General features: G+C 38.5%; 2 protein-coding genes across 8 annotated transcripts in view; one reads left to right on the forward strand and one right to left on the reverse strand.

Annotated features, from left to right (window-relative positions):
- The window catches only part of LOC108670183, a 58,672-nt gene extending 52,217 nt beyond the window's left edge, over window positions 1-6,455 (forward strand). The window contains exons 3-7 of one of the 2 annotated variants that reach the window (XM_018157644.2): window positions 59-758; window positions 1,183-1,399; window positions 1,439-1,513; window positions 1,764-2,554; window positions 2,696-6,455. In XM_018157644.2, coding sequence (XP_018013133.1) covers window positions 59-758; window positions 1,183-1,399; window positions 1,439-1,513; window positions 1,764-2,554; window positions 2,696-3,319 — 2,407 coding nt within the window. In that variant the 3' untranslated portion in view covers window positions 3,320-6,455. Of the gene's footprint in view, window positions 1-58; window positions 759-1,182; window positions 1,514-1,763; window positions 2,555-2,695 lie in introns of both variants that reach the window. The other variant, XM_018157643.2, reaches the window with a different exon arrangement.
- The window catches only part of LOC108670185 (atypical protein kinase C), a 40,744-nt gene continuing 30,039 nt past the window's right edge, over window positions 6,450-17,154 (reverse strand). For 5 of the 6 annotated variants that reach the window (XM_018157647.2, XM_018157649.2, XM_018157651.2 and 2 more), the window contains 10 exons: window positions 16,970-17,055; window positions 16,260-16,503; window positions 15,905-15,988; window positions 14,315-14,356; window positions 13,700-13,875; window positions 13,193-13,427; window positions 12,451-12,750; window positions 12,053-12,222; window positions 10,992-11,107; window positions 6,450-9,714 (listed from right to left, as the gene is read on the reverse strand). In XM_018157647.2, coding sequence (XP_018013136.1) covers window positions 9,627-9,714; window positions 10,992-11,107; window positions 12,053-12,222; window positions 12,451-12,750; window positions 13,193-13,427; window positions 13,700-13,875; window positions 14,315-14,356; window positions 15,905-15,988; window positions 16,260-16,503; window positions 16,970-17,055 — 1,541 coding nt within the window. In that variant the 3' untranslated portion in view covers window positions 6,450-9,626. Of the gene's footprint in view, window positions 9,715-10,991; window positions 11,108-11,528; window positions 11,645-12,052; window positions 12,223-12,450; window positions 12,751-13,192; window positions 13,428-13,699; window positions 13,876-14,314; window positions 14,357-15,904; window positions 15,989-16,259; window positions 16,504-16,969; window positions 17,056-17,154 lie in introns of all 6 variants that reach the window. The other variant, XM_018157646.2, reaches the window with a different exon arrangement.

The following is a 17,154-nucleotide window of genomic DNA, read 5'->3' on the forward strand; positions in this document are numbered from 1 at the left end:
CTAATGATGTTCGAAAATAAAAAATATAACTTTTTTTACATCCATTGTCTTTTTCCAGCATGCCTGCTCCTCTGCCTCCTAACCTGAGGAGTAAGGGACCTCCCATGCTAGTCGATCCCGCTCTGGTGGTGCCGTTATCCCAGTATGACAAATTCCGTCACTATCAACCCAATATCACGCTTGCCATTCCGAAACACAGAGAAACTGAATCAGCCAGAGAAAACTCTTTTTGCGAAGTCCCCCTCAAAATCACAGACAAATTCGGTGCTTGCGATGTCAAAGAAGTTAAGGCGAAAGATCGACATCCTGAACATTCAGAGGTAGTCTCCTCAAACACTCTGTGGGATTCTTCAGAAAAACGAGCCTTGCCGAACTTAAAACTCTTGAATGCACATGCGGCAAGTAAGAGCTACGCTATTTCACTCCCTGAAGGATGCAAACTGTCTGAAGAAACGCACTACAGAGCAATTAATGAGCAAATAATGCCTGTTATTAAGGATATTTCCAGTGGCCCGGCTGAGAGGGACGTGAATAATGGTAAACAATATTTTACTCCACAAGATCTTGGCTTGTTGTCTATGAGTGGAGCTTCAGTACCTAGAGATCTTCAAATTATTAAACTGGATTCGACGTACAATGGCGACGGACGTTCATTGCGTGATGTGCGAGGCACTGTTTCTTCTCCTACTGATCTCAAAATCTTCAAACTCGCTCCGCCGATGCAACAAAGAAATGAACCATGGGAATTTCACGATAAAGTGAGTCTACCAGTATAGTTCTCCTTATTTCATCTTCTGAATTTATGTCGGGCTGGTAAGTATTCAGAAGAGTTTTGACTTTCAGATTTGTTCCCAACCTAGAATAATAGCCTTGGCTCCGTTATTTCTTTAATTCAATTAATTTTGGTAGGACTTTTTTATTTTTTATTTAAAAGTCTACGAAATAATTTCGTTTCCTCGGAAAATCACTTGATTATTGTATTTTAGAAAAAAATTTACATTATTACCCATGCTATGGACACTACCATCTTGAATTTCGTCATCAATGTGCTCTTTAATCAATCATATTCACTTGAAATCTATTTATACTTAATTAGACTCGAACTATGAACAATAGGTACATATATTGTCAATATTATTTTGTCCTCGAACTTGTTTTAGAATGTATTGTTTGTATTTTCAGAGAAAGACTGAATATTTCCTGGCAGCACCAAACATCAACATTAAAGAAGAAAATATCACAGACCAAGAAAGTGAATCTTCTTGTGGTAGAAGATTTTGGGAAAATGTTCACCAATCAGCTCGCCAAGTTCATCTGCTGGCTCAAGACGACACAAGTGCTGACGAAAACATCCGACTTCGTGAAGCTGCTAGGAGTTACGTCGGATCATCCAAGGCCAGCGTCAGACGTTTGGACTGCACTACGCCCGGTGAAGGGGGCGTCTGCAACCAACCTGCCCTGCCACGCGGTATTAAGTCTGAAGTCACCACCAACTCGGATGCAGCTGAGAAAAGTGAGTACTTACGTCATGAGATTGTGTTATATACTGTAGTAATGTAAAGGGTCTCTGTATTCTTTAGTTCTATCAAATTAGAGAAGTTCCACGAATGTCGCTAAAGGAATAGCATCAGGATTTGAACTTTAATTATGTTGACCACTTTTTGTTTCACAAAATAATGAAAGGGTAGTCTTAACGAAGTGAAGAAGTTAATTTTGAGAGGATAAGCTTTTATCATTATTCTATTTCTTTACTCTTCTTTCAGAACAAATCGTAGATGAGATTGAAAATATCTTGAAGCGGTGGTCGGACAAGCAATCGGTTTCTCGGATTCTCTCATTGGTTCAACGTCTGGTTATCGATGAAGAACTTGGTGAAGGAGATCAAAACGCGCCCGTCATCTATCCAACAGCGACTAAATCATCGACTTCGAAGGGGCATCCTGAAATCAAATGCGTTGTTCCTCATTCACAACATGAAAAAGGGCTTCTCACCGACAAACTTTCCGCAAATTCTCCTGGTTCCTGTGCTAGCAATGAAGTGACCATCGCAGGGATTTGTAGTCGATCTGAAGCTGAATCCGTGGTACATTTCGAGTCTAATGAGAATCTGGAGAATAACCCGGACTCCAATGATAAGCGGTTATCAAGAAATGTGTGTGTTCGTTCTTGTGGTAATGACGGCGTTAATGAAATTGTAATTGATCTCAAAAAACCAAAAACTGCTGTTAAGAGTCAGTCGTTTACTTGTGATAACGAAACGAAGGATGAGATGAGCAACAGCAGCGTTACTTCAACTGCCGAGGATAGCTCAACAAGCGCACCGCCAGCTATCAAGCTTTTAGTAAAAGAAGTCGACACTATTAACGCAGAACCAGCTAACAATGCAAGTGCCAAAACTCCGGTGGAAACTTTGGATAACGGAAGTAACCAACGACGTAATTTTAACGGAAGCCAAGGTAGCAAGTCGCTGTCATCACCAAGCCATTCGAGTGAGAAGAAATTAACAGTGAATGCTGCGTACAAACGCCATCATCAAGATGAAAAGACACATGAGGTGAGATCAGTTACATACATTTTATTGAAGATTGCTCCAATTATTAATATGTATGCAATAATTAAGCTGAGCATTTCTTGATTACCATGTTCTGATTTCAGGTTTATTTTGAGTTAAAATGTTAAATGAACATTTTTTCAGGCGCTGTCTCCCAAATTACAGACCTGCATCTACTCTTCGGATACGGAGATGACGCAACTGAAGAGGGAATTACATTGTGTCAAGAAGCAGAAAACACTACGTATTCACGAAGCGCTCTCAGCTCCGGAAAGGAAAGGCAATAACGGTAAATCATCTTCCAACATTCCCGAGCATGAAGATCAACAACAGCTCTCTAAATCAAGGGACTCAGTGGAGTCACCAATGCAAAAGGCTCCGTCAAAAATTATCGATGATTTGCAATATGATGGAGATTCGAAAAAAAGTCTTTCAAAAACTAGGGAAATAGGAGAGAAGCTTTCTGTTAGCAATTTTTTGATACCTGTTTCCACAGTTTTTGAAGCAGAACACGCCTATCCGAATCCTGATGTTGCTCGAAAAGATAGTTTTTCTTCAGACGAACACAAGAAGAAAAAGCGATCTGAATATCGTCCTTCTGAAGAACGAAGCAAAGTTATTCGAGATTTCTCAGTGCAGGAAGATAACAAGTCGATTCGTCCTAAACTTTCTGATTGTTATAAAAAAGATGACGTAGATGTAAAAAATGCCCATGGTTCTATAATTAAAGCTGGTGCAGAAATGCTAAGTGAAGAGCAACAGGACTGAAAGCAAACGTCAACGACAAAGCTCAGAACCATGATCGGATTTTCTCTTGGATAGAATGTGTTCGATGTTAGTGGTTGAAATTTTCATAATTATTAAAGGGGATGTTACAAGTTTTTTCTCTTGTGAAGAACCTCAGTGCTTATTCTTCCCAAGTCTCTTGTTAGGAAATGAAGTATTTATTAAATACAAATTACATGTGTCGCTTTTGTTGGAATTGTGCTCGCACCACCAGACACTGTCTGACTGGTCATTGTATCAAAGCTTATCATAGATTGAAATTGCCAGCTTTAAACACTGCCAAAATTATCTGCACTTCCAGCTAGATGCGCAAGCGTGACTTGTCGTTCGCTGCTGAAGTCAAAAGTAATTCCCGCTTCTCTCAGAATTAACTTCTTTTGATTTTATCTGGACAGTTTGATATATTTTCTCTCTTGTGTGCTATACAAGTGTCACGTTTACAAGGGCGAATATTAATCTGGGCGTTTCTATTGTAAATTCAATTGTCTTTCATAGTAATTTGAGTTATAGGTGTTTTGTTGATTAAGAATGTAATGAGTTTCTTTTGTGATATTAAGCTAGGACAATTGTAGCTTGTACCAATTTGAATGTTATTCTAAAGTTTAATTGTAAAGTGTTAAGTTTGTAAGCTTAGTTATTTAGTTAGAGGATTAATTTGAAAGAAATGAGATGAACTCATCCAATCGCAGAAGTCACGATGTGCTGGGAAACTAATAAAAAAAAAGGCTTCTGTGCACCGTTCATTTTGAACATTCAATGTACTTTCTTGTGTTGCCAACTTACTGTTTATCTTTGCACTGCAGGAACCATTTTAAAAACTTTATTGTTTTGTAATTTCGTTGAAAATGGATGTGCTTAAGGCACAGTGCATCAATAACTACAACCTGCCATTGCTCTGTGCCTCGAGAATCACGGAGCTTATAAGTGGTTGCCATTTAATGCGTGCTTGGCGCGACTTATTCGTGGTTACCTAGTTTCATATGAGATGCGAACTTGACTTAATTTAGTTGATCATTAGGTTAGAAATGCTAACTTGTTTGTTGCAATTCATTTTTGTTCTTATCGAAGCAGAGAGCACCGTTGTTTCTTAATTAAATAATGTTTCGAAACCAATTTCTGTTGATCTATGGATATATTGAACGAAATCACAGTTTAACTCTTCAACTATTATTATTCGAGATAATTGCCTGGGCTTAATTGCCTTTAGGTTCAATGAGAGTTTTTTCTAAAAGCATTCGACTTGGGGCAATTTTCAGTCTAGGTGAATGGGATTAATTTTTCTTGGCGGTTTTTCATTTCTTCCAGCTAATATTGGCTGTTCGAACGTCTTGTATACGTCGACACTTGATTATATTCTCAAGTCGCCTCTTGTGTTCAATTTAGCCAGTAAATGTGTTCAGTAAATTTATTGTTTCATGGTGACTTCTCTTAATTGTATGTCTTGGGTTGTATTCTCATTGCATTCTAATGAAATATTATGGATGTATCTTTGTAGAGAATTGTGTCATGCAGAAGCTGAATTTTGGAAGATTCATTTTTATATTGCTGCTAAATATTCTGTGCAAAATACAATACGAGTTTTTTCTTAGATAACGTGCAATTGTGATTAATCAATGGCGTTATTAACTCCTCAGTGCAGCACGCAACTTCATAGTGTCTATAACTTGCCTCATTGCTTGTTTGCTTAAGTAGGGTTCAACAATTAGGTCTTAATTACCCTTCTGTCCAAGGTCGGCCTTCACTACAATTGGTATTTTAGGAAATATAATAGATATAAATTAAATTATATGATATTGGCACACATAGTAAGAAGATGCTTCAAAAGTTATAAAAATTGTTGAAGCTCTATGAGCTTGAACGGCTGTGCAGTGGAAATAAATATTATAGAGTGATTTCCTCCTATCTGTGTTGCTGAATTTGCAGTTATAAAAGTGATCCGTCGCAACCTTTATTGTATTGACGTAAAAAGGCTTAAAATGATAGGGGTCACATTCACAGGTTATGAATAAGCTAATATTCTGTTGCACTTCTTTTATCCATCTGCAATTTGTTACTCGTTTTCAAATTTTATTCCCGTGTATATAAAGTTGGAATGTTGCAATTTCTTCATCCACAAGAAACTGGTCGTGAAATACGAATGCTTTGACTGTCACGAAGTTCTTTTCAAAGAAGTCTCTCTTTTTACAATAATTTATAATGAGGATTGAACGATCTTATTGATACATATGGACTTGGCGGTTTGATACAAAATTACGTAATGTGAAGCGCGGTGGATGTTGAATAATTGAAAGTTGTACATAATGTAGTACATGTAAGATTAGTTGCAAAATGACTCTTGAAATATTTAGGCAAAAATATTTAATGCTGCAGAACTTAGTTTCGATAGTTAATAGTGTGCGATATTCTGATATCCAGAATTTTCGTACTGGCCAACTTGAAATTTCTTGGATATATTCGGGCTAATGCAGGTGTTGTGATTTAATTTATATTATTGTTCGCGAATGTTGGCTACCAGTAATTGTTACACTTTGCGACGCATTCGTTCATTAATTGTAAGCTTCTTGGCCTGTTTTCTATCGACTTTCTGGTTCCATGCTTTATAACCTCGGTACTTCAATGCTTTACCTTAGCAGCTCCGCGCATCACTTCACATCAGACGTTGTGCGCGGTATGAAATTTACCATCGTAAGTGCCAATCACTACCGAACTATTATAAAGAAGATTGATCAACTTTGCCAAGTCGTAATTAGAGCAATAAGATTGAACAGGCGCACTGCCATACGATGGATTTAGGTCTGTGGTTCTCTACTCTGTCATAATCTGGTGAAATTTTAAATTAAATTCCTCTGTTGGAAATCTTAGTCGACCCGTTCAAGCTAATTATGTTCTTCAAATACGATCAACTTCCACTTGTAAAACATCTACTTAAAAACCGTGGAAGGCATTAATTGGCATCACAATCTACTCAATTCCTTATAGCGTCAATCTGTGCTTTTTTATATTGGAATTCTTCACATTGAACGTTGTGAAAGTAACGTGCAATGGTCAAGTAGGAAATTGTAACACTATAATATATGTAGGATGTACAGATATTTTGAAGAAAAACTTACAATTCGTTTACGGTATTTTATTATCACCTGGTGCACAGATTACCATAGATTGAGAAAACGTTGTTCTATGCAACATCTGTGTTCGACCACATGTTCTTTCAATTGTAATCAAAATAAATCAATGGTATACGAAACGATTACGTCATGTTTATAATAAAATATTAACAACTCGCGTCTTAGTTGCATTTGAAACATTTCATGCTTAATCGGTAATGAAAACCGTCATCAATCGAAATAATGTTCTGAAATTATTACCTAGTAAAAAAGGATATAATGACGATATTCTAATGGGAATGCATACTATGAGTTATCCATTAAAGTTATCTACTAAACACGGTTCATCAACTTAGTGGTAAAGTTATTCTATTAAATAACCATTCTTCAGCTCTTGTCTAAAGAGTTATGGTGCACGAATTCCATGTGGTTCCTCCATTAAATTTTATACTTTACACGGAACATCGTCTTAGAAGGCACATCGATAATAATGCCAAGCGGCTGAATGCACTTTAAGCTCGTCTCAACAAAATATTCTTCAAGTTAGCCATCGAACAACAAAAAATAAGCATATGAAGGCACAAATATTGTGGAGTTGAAATCACATTTCTCAATGTATAAATATTAAATGAACACATCTTATTAGACTATACAGTTGTGGAAATTTTATTTCAGGTAGACACGCATTTTAAATTTCTCGTAATATATTCTAAACGAAATAAGCTTTCGAAGATCTCAATCTAAAAACAATACTCTATTATTTATGACGTCACATGGCAGATGAAAATGCGTCTTTTCCCCACGAAAATTGAGGGAAGGAAGGGTAAAGTTTCACACTAATGCCTCAACTCGGCCAGCAAGCTGAACAAGCACCACACAGCAAAGAGCCTGCTGTGCTAGAACCCGCTCATAATGTAAGAAATTATCTCGGGGAAAAACAACAAAACCCATCTCGAAATTTCACGATCAAAAAGCTGAATGAAAAATGCATTGTAGAATTTAAATTTGTATCCCGGTGATCGGTTCTCAAAAAATTACTCGATGTTACCAAGAATTAGGGAAATGAAGTGAATATCAGGCAATAACTTACAGGGGCATTTCCCCTTAAGCTACAGAATTGCAAGATCAACTAGAAAACGTAAGAATATTGTCTTCCGTACGTACGAATTGTCTGGGATAACTTGTCGGCCTCTCAATCAAGTGAACAACTATTTCCTATGCATATGAAGCAAATCTGACGAGATCGAACAATTTTGGTCTACCCATATCATCCAAATCGTGGCCATCCAAGAAACCAACTGGTTTTCATTTAAATCGAAGATCCGAAATTTGTCAACTTGGCCGTTTACCGTGAAGATCGGGGGACGGGACGAGGCGACGGTATGATGATGCTGAACCATAACGCATCTTTTTTTACACTTAAACCTCTACCAGGCCACAATGCAATCGAACAAGACCAACTAACAACACAGGTCTGAACATCATCAATGTCTACATTATTGAACTTCCTAGTGTTTGGTGACCTGAAGCGCATGACCCAGTCTGGTACTTAAGCAATAAGGATACGAGCGAAAATTTGGCAATTGAAATCGGCAACTCCGATCACGGTACTCTGAATGTGGACACACCAACGGGGCTCCCAACCACAGAACAACCATCCTCGCCAGACCGTTCAATCGCCCCCAATACCATCATTACCCGACACCTACCCCGCAACATAAAACACTCCATACACCGAATACATCAATGGTGCTCAATCATTGAATACGTACTCAATGTTGCTCTCACCGAATACATCAATGTTGCTCAATCCCAACCAACATCAACAGCTCACCACTTAAAACAGCCAGTAACACTCTCCACTCCAACGCTGCATGAGCCGTCAAAGACTCGTACCACGCACCAGTACTACTCAACGGCTGGCCTCCCCCAACAATAGACTTATCTTGACAATCACTTCAGATATCAGCAAGACGGACGCTGGTACAACTTTGCTCCGGTCACTGCATACTCCTCAATAGCTACAAAAGCAGAATTAACAATAACATCAGCAAATTAAGCAGCTGCAGCCAGTTCTTCCGGAATGATGTGTTAAACCTCTTCAACTGCCCCCAACACCGTAGACATTTGGAGAGACCCAGTTGCGTTTGTGCGACGCCGAGACCGGGTGCGGGGTCTTAACAACAATATTGTCTTCATGATCACAGAACCGCAAATAACGTTCATGCAATGCGAGGGCGAACGTTTATCCCGTACGTACTCATTTATCTAACTCACAGCTTTGTTATCAAAATTCATACACCTCACTTTCGGATCTTCGTTACAAATTCTAATATAGCCTAGAACTGGAACCCCGCTGCTGCCATACAGCTGGCAATTCAGTGAATGGTTTACAAGTGAGCAGATATTTTTAGATTTATGTGAGGAGCAAGATGGAATCAGGAGCTAGTAGAGGCTAAAAATGTTCTTTATAATCAGAAATTAAACAAGGTGTCATTAATAACATGCAGATCTCAATAAAATAATAAATAAGAAACGCTCTTCAACACTTTAAATAAAGTCCGCACTTGCCTGTCAAGAACGCGAAGTCTAACTAATAGCATTTATAGTCAGGGCAAGCTGTCACCCATGAAATGAATCCCACGGAAAAATTCAAAATGTCACTAGGTCGCGGTGTGATTTTAATTCAATTGGCACTATTATAATATTGAGGTCATATTTTCTTTGCAGACGATTTTATAGGTCAAAAAATAGTTATTTAACTGCACCTGAAGGAAGACCTTGATAATTATCAAGGGTCAATAATAATCGACCCGCTTCATCTCACAGCACCAAGGAATGATTCAGGGGCATTCCGTTACGGGATTTCAACGGGGCTTTCTCAAATCGAAGTAACGAGAGTCTAACACTGATAAAGGTTTCTCCGTCTCACCGAGTGATATGTACGAGTCTAATAGCTGCAATCATGATCAATAAGCACACAGGACATGAAGTTGCCTTGAGAAATAACATTTGGTCTTAAGCCTACTTATAATGAACAACACGGACCACTTATCCAGGGCGAGGAAATTATTAACATCATAAGCTGGATATAAATTGTAAGCTTGATTATATACAAAGTATTTCGGCGGTTTTCTATTGGTCATTTGATTAGCAGCGGTCGCGAGTAGAACCTTGAGCCAAGTTCACACGCAGTCTTCCATGCTCATCAGCAGAGGATTGACATACTCGAAGCCTTCGAATTCACTCTGGTCGATGTTGTCAATGTCGCGTCTGCAAAAGTAATTAATCTAGAGGCACAGACAGAGGAAGAAATAACACGTAAATACCCTGAAGATATTTATAAAAAACATCTTCCGGTTTAGATCGCATAATAGAAATGAATTTACTTTTTTATGGTCGAATGATATATATGAAATCCTTTTAATACTTAACGTCAGATTTATTTTCTGTTTGATAAAAATTAGCATGGTAGAATAATGCGAGAAAATTATGAACACAGTCAACAAAAGTAAAAAAGCAGTAAATGACATTAAAATTTTTATAAAGCCCAATATGGAGAAAACATTAGTAGAAAATTGTAAGGTTCTAATAAAAGTTAAATTAATCAAAAAACCAAATTCATAAAAAATTATTCAATAACTTCATACTCGTTGAACTTTTATATTGATATAAAAAAATGAACAAGGCTACGAAAATAATTATGTGCCCTGCGTAAACGCAGTACATAACGAATCTAATGGCCAGGCGCTACAAAACCACTACGCACGAGATCAACTGATATATAATACCATTTCTATTTCAACAGCAGAGGAAGGCTCAAGATACGAAATTATATTAAAAAAGCGTAGTCTTCCACCATGGTTGAACTAGTGTAAGGTTGTCCCATGAGAAGCTCATTTTTGCAGATGTAGTTTGTTGTTCGCCTGTGACGTCACTGATCTCAGTGACGTCACGGGCATTAACAACTCGCCGAAATACGTTCAAACCAGTCAACCAATCCGTCATGGGAATGACGGGATTGTTTACGTTTCTCGATCTCAGTGACGTAACAAGAAAGCTGAACTGAAAAACGGAAATCCTCGTGGGTCAACCTTATATAGTTCAACCATGGTCTACCACATAATTCATCGGATAGTTGTTAGTGAGGCAATCTTCTACTTGGCTGAGTGTGATCAGCATCATACGTTTTCAAGGAGTGACAAGTAATTAAGCAAGTATTAAATTAACAACTGAATTCAAAGGCCCATGTAGTTAGCGATAAAATTTATTTACTAACATCATAAAAATGAATACCATGCGATGCTGCTGTGCAAGGTACGAAATAATCTTTAGTTTGAGGTTTCCTTTCTCAAATATTCAAGAGACGAATAAAGACAATTTCTTTAAAAAAATTCCTCTTGATCAGGGATGAGACAGAGCTGATCAGGAGTGAGCTGGATTAAGTAATTATCATTTAAACCAAGGACTTGGTCCTAAGCGATCCGTATGATTTGAGTATTTATTACTGTTGTTCAAGAGTGATCAGGATAATAGAATTGTTCACTTACTGTTGATCAGGGGTGAGCTGTATCGGTTCATCAGTAAACTCTGGAGGAAAATTCGCCAAGTCTCTGTCACCTTCGAGGCGAGGACGATGAGGAGGAGGAACCTGACGCTGTTCTAGCTGCAGGAGGAACCACACATAGTCGCCACACAAACCACACAGAATGGCTACACAAATTTTTCCTGCAATGCATGCAAGATCCTGTTGTACGTCAAAACACACCATGTGGCGAGTGCATTTTACGTACCTTTTACTGGTTTTGGAATAATTCCCAGCCGTGCGAATCTATTACACCAACACATTAATTTTGGGAGAAGAATTTCCAAAAGTGGAGTTCAAATCCCCTAGCTAAGGAAGTGCAGTCTTAGTTCAATTAATAGAAAATACATCCAGCATTACTACATCCTGAACACCCGGTTGATTGACCAAATAATTAAGAACACAAATAGTTAAAGCATTAGAAAAAAGTACTTCCCAACGACACAGACCTTTCTAGAACGCAATAAAACAAGAGTTGTGGTCACCCACAGCAGCCACTCACTGGTCAACGAAAGAAAATTCGATGGGCTCCCTAGTGAAGCACGGGTCAAACTGAGCGTAATCTCTTTCATCTTTAAGAGCTGGACGGTAGGGAGGAGATATTTGACGAGCCTCCAACTGGTCAAACTCGCCATAATTAAAATTTTCAAGAATACAATCAATCAAGCACTCGTACAACAATCAAAATCGCTTCAATGTTTAGCAAATATGCGAATGTCCACCAAATTTCGGTATACTTATACAACTTTGTAACAAATTTCGGGATATTATAAAAAATTGGGAGTGGGTTTCAAAGTTAAAATATTTTCCATATTGTAAAACCTAATCACAGATGTTTTATCCTGTAGCTCTAGAGAAAGAACGTGTGAATGCTATGTAGTTTTAACCTGAATCAGGCAATTGATCATATGCGATAACTGAATAGTCCCAACTCGTTCGCTAAATTAATACTAAAAAATACCGGGTGTAGTTAATATGGAATGTCATAATGATGGGATGAAGTAGTAAGTACGCTGAAAATCTCACCAATTCCCAGTCGATGGTTCTGAAGAACGGGTGGCCGATGATATCAGTGAAGCCGGTCTCTGGGTGACAGCCAAGACGGTCAGATGGATTCTTATTGAGGAATCCTTTAAGGATACTGGCTGCCTTCACCGAAAGAGAGCGAGGGATACGGATGGGACGCTCCAGAATCACTGCCAAAAAAAGGATAGTTGTCACTACGGAAATTTTGAATCAATTAAAATACTTGAAGGTTATGGAAACAAATTAAGCAAGACGAAAAAAGACTTCATATACGATTATAAGATCTGAAATTAGCAGACATGAAAATCAATACTACTACGGAAGAGCAAAAAAGCTGTACTAGAGTACTACACAAACGGTAATGAAAAATAAACTCTTTCATCTGGTTTCGTAATCACCTTGGAAGAGATAATCTTCAGTATTGAAGTCGGGGTTATCAGATGCTCCGACGATGTCAAAGGGACTTTTACCGGCCAGCATTTCATAGAGAAGCACACCCAGAGCCCACCAGTCTACGCTGAAGGAATATTCGACGCCCTGTAGTATCTCAGGAGCGATGTAGTTGGGGGTGCCACAAAAAGTGGACGTCGTGTCGCCGGGACGGATGCCTTCCTTGCACATGCCGTAATCTGTGAGCTTGATGTGCCCCTCGTGGTCCAGTAGGACGTTGTCCAGCTTCAGGTCTCGGTAGATAATGCCTGGATAACACGAGCCATTTAAAACCCTCACAAAAAATATACTAACTCAGTACTCACTGCAGTGAGTGACAGAGAGCGCATTTTCTCGTCGACGAAAACGTGTGAAGTCACAGACGGACGGACGGACAAACGAGCACAATAGGGCATTTTTCTATAAATGAGAAAATGCGCTAAAAATGATAAATCTGAAAATGAACGAATGCAGATAAATTGTTCATCAGAAAATATCTGTTACATTATATTCTGTCATTTTACTAACAAATAACTCTCCAGCTTCATCGGCTGGGAAAGCGTTGCAATTTTTCATAAAGGCCAAATAGCCTTAACTGCCTTACAGAGTATTATAATATGAATTATTGCGAGGATTTGCAACTTTTCCGAGATATTAGAACGGCTATAATATTTTTTACTGATACATCTAATTAATAACCCTTCAAGGCACCTTTTTCATGTAGGAAATTAAGAGCAAGGCAGATTTCGGCAGCATAGAAGCGCGCATGCTCTTCATGGAGTCTGCGTTGTCGCTGCATGTGGAACATCAGGTCACCGCCGCGTACGAACTCGATTACGAAGAAGAGGCGAGACGGTGTCTGGAAACAAGAGTGCAGGCCAACCAAGAACGGGTGGTTGGATGCTGTCTCGAACACGTGCTTCTCAGTCTGAACCCAGTCAATGTCCTGTAATTAGAAATGCATGAGTCCGGTTATTCATAGCTGTTTACACAGGCCAGATAGGCGCACATAAAAGTGGTAGATAAAAATAAAATAAGGAGAACATATTCAATAGAAGTTGGTACAAGTTTCAAAATAATAATTAATTTTGGAATAAACATGAATGCAATGACACTATTGCGAAAATTTTTTCAAGCGCATTGAATTCACATCATTCATAAATGACTCAAATCCATTTACAGATGCTGTTAACAGAATATTCTTGTTTATGAAATCACCTCATCATCCGTGACTAGCGTCTTCTTGATAACCTTCATGGCGTATATTCTGCCAGTACGCTTGAGCTCAACCATGAGGACTTTAGCGTAAGATCCGCGTCCAATAACGCGTAGCAGCTCAAAATCAGCGAGACTGTACTGGCCAGCAGTGCTTGGCGACTGGACCATTGGCTCTCCTGCACACAGTTCATAACGGCTCGTCTACTTCAGATTTCATCGAAAAGTCAGATAAATACAATTGTTTTCATTTTCATTTGTAGGAGAAGACTATAATACAATTTCAATTCATGTGATAGTTCATGGCTTCACCGACGGATCGACTTCAGATTTCATCGAAAAGTCAGATAAATACATTTATTTTCTTTTCCATTTGTAGGAGAACACTACCTACATTACGATTTCGTTTCATGTGAACAAACACAGAGTATTCATGGCTTTAGATAATATAAATGTTTCCTATCCGGTGAAATGAACAAAATAAGGTACTGACTAAATCATCGGAAATAATCACGTGAGCTATACATTACCGGAGCTTATAAAACAGTTTGACCACTCAACAGATGAGCCAATTCTGACACGCATGTCATGCTAACATCCTAAGATAAAATAGCTTACCAGGAGGCATCTCAACGGCGGCTTCCTCCGTCACTTCAGCATCTGAAGCCAAACGAGATCCGCATTAGGATCAAGCGGGTTATTAATTAATGGGATGGTTGTGAATTGTCATGGTTTGATCATTAGTAGGAGGAACATTTTTAGATCATTGTTCGAGGGAATTTGAAGTTTTTCGTTTGAAATAAATGAGCATAGGAACATTGCAGCAATATTTGTCGAGTCAATATCTCCACCACTTTACTAAGAAAAAATTGAGATTAAAACTTTTAATAACGCAGCTATACATAGGATTACGAAATTTCGCGACGTACACAGAGCTAAAAATTTAAAAGCATGCTCAGTAAGGAACAAAACGTAAATGATGCGTTATTAGAAAGAAATACACACATTTCCACCGATATATATTGAAATACAACAACGGAAAACGGTAACAAAAAACACCACTATATTAACTTCTTTCATAAAAAAAACGGCAGAAATTGTGATGAAATGCGAAATGGAGAAGTCGTGAAAAAGTAGTCGCCAAATTTCAAGCGTGTGACTCATGAAAGGAAAACATTGTCAGTTTGTCACGAAAATAATTTCGTTTGTAACATAAAAGAAGAGCATAGATTACATTTTTTGGCAATAGCCGATGCACAAAAACCGTACTGAGACTCGGTGATCGATCAAAAGAAGCATACGTTAAATTTCGGGTAGTTGATTGTAAAGAATGCAGCGCCGTTTTCAACAAACTTGCAACCATTTCATAAACCACTTGCAACTGGACAGCCACCACGAAGACCGGAAATTCGGGCTGATTAATAACCAAGTAAACATCACAACAAAAGTGGTTAATTCGCAGAAAAGCCATGAAAAGAAAACAGATACGTAAAAAGTCCAAGAGTTGACAATTAACGCTTGAGTGCAATAACTATAACGATGGTCATCGCATCTCATTAAAAAAAGTGGTTCTGTTTTTTTTTTTCCAAATGTAAAAAGTAACCGTCGATTGAAGTCAATTATTCACTGACTGATAATACACACAAACTGAGGAGACGAAGTACCAACAGCAATATCATATAAAATCCCAACACTCAAAACGCAAAGCAAATCGTCCAACTGATAAAACTTGAACATGCCCGGAAATGTTTCTGGTAAAATTCATTAGTAAAATCCCACAACATCTCAAGACGGACGACGTCATTTAACAAAATATAAAGCTGAAAATATTCCCTGCAAGTCGTGATAGCCCAAGAACACGCAAAACGAAGATCGGACAGCGTTGCCACGTACCCAGGCTTTCTGGAAGAAACTTTTGGTTATCGATCAGGATAGGTGGGACTTGTGCAAGTTTCTTTACACTGCCTCTTTGAGAACTTCCCTCGAAAAGACTCCCATAGGGCTCGTTTTTCAGACTTCCAGCATCATGAGGACTTACGTCCTGGGAAACATCTTTGAAATTCGCCGAGCTTCTGAGACTTGCAGAGGCGCTTTTACTGCCTTTGCGAGTGAAGTCATGCACCGAGCTACGCTTCTGGACATGCATGAAGAGGGGTAAAGGATCGTTAAGTAAAGAGAAGTTATTGCTCTCATGCACGGATGCCTTACTGTTGAGGTCCTGTTGTTCAGCCACTGCGGTGGCAGCAAGAGCCGTAGGGACTCCTGCAACACTAGCGCGTGATACGCTGTTACCTGCACGGAAAAACTGATTTAGATATTTCACGAGTCGATCTAAGAAAAACATAATAATAATGAACATTGTTAAAGAATTGGACGAAATTATTTTTAAACCTATTCAGGTATGCACCAATGCCACATGTAACTAACCAGTACTACTACTGATTTTAAAATCAAAGAACTTAAAAATCAAGTTAATCTCATTAAATGATACGCGCTGGATAGTTGCTGGAATAAATTTGTTTATAACGCAGCCAATATTATGACTTTAAGAAACTTAAAGCACCAGCGATAGAAGATGCGACAGATGCCCTGTGGCGCCCATGGGTCACAGAGCCCCTCTCGGAGGGCGTCAAGACGCTGTCGTTGCTGAGCACCGTGTCCGTGGAGGTGTCCAAGTGGTGGTCGTTGCACGGCCTCGTCTGCAGTTTGCTGCATTTCTTGTGCACCAATAATTTGCATTGGGTGCACTTGAAGCCTTGTCGACCCAAACCCCAGATGCGGTCTTGGCAGAAAGCGCATGATGCTCGCTGTAATCATGTGCATTGGATGACCACTTGAAATTTCCAGCCAAATTCAACGTGAGAAATTTAACTAAATTAAATACATTTTTACTTGATATCTCATTGAACCGTCTGCAATTCACAAGAAAGATTTATACAGTAATTAGTTAATAACTGTATCTATTGAAACGTGGTATACTATGTACGCATAATTTATTAATATCATCTTGAAAATTCAGACGACTTTCTTAGTTAGAAATGTTTGGCATAAGTTGCTGAAATGTAGTATGTTTTCACAATCAGAATTATTCTTCTAGCTTGGATAAATTCGAAATTCTAGAAGGGACCGTACCAGCACAGTTGATTTAGTATAAAAAAGTGAGATCGTAGAAAGTGAAATGTCGACTTGAATATAGATAAGCATATAAAAAAATTCTGGTATATGCAAAACTCTATAATATTTAAACGGTTATCAATCCTGAAGCACCCTTACCCTGTTGAATCGCTTAGCTTGGTAGATGTGACCGTTGACTTTGTACAGCTTGCGCCATCGTCTCGCCCCACGACGATAAATGCTCCCTGTAACGGTAAAGAAACACGTTAGAAGAGTAGAATAAACTTCAATCTAAAAAGCAAGCACGTTTTTAAATAGTAGATGTACTAATTTTATTCACAGTA

The sequence above is a fragment of the Hyalella azteca genome, unplaced genomic scaffold, assembly GCF_000764305.2.
Source record: "Hyalella azteca isolate HAZT.00-mixed unplaced genomic scaffold, Hazt_2.0.2 contig6160, whole genome shotgun sequence".
Classification (NCBI taxonomy): Eukaryota; Metazoa; Arthropoda; class Malacostraca; order Amphipoda; family Hyalellidae; genus Hyalella; species Hyalella azteca.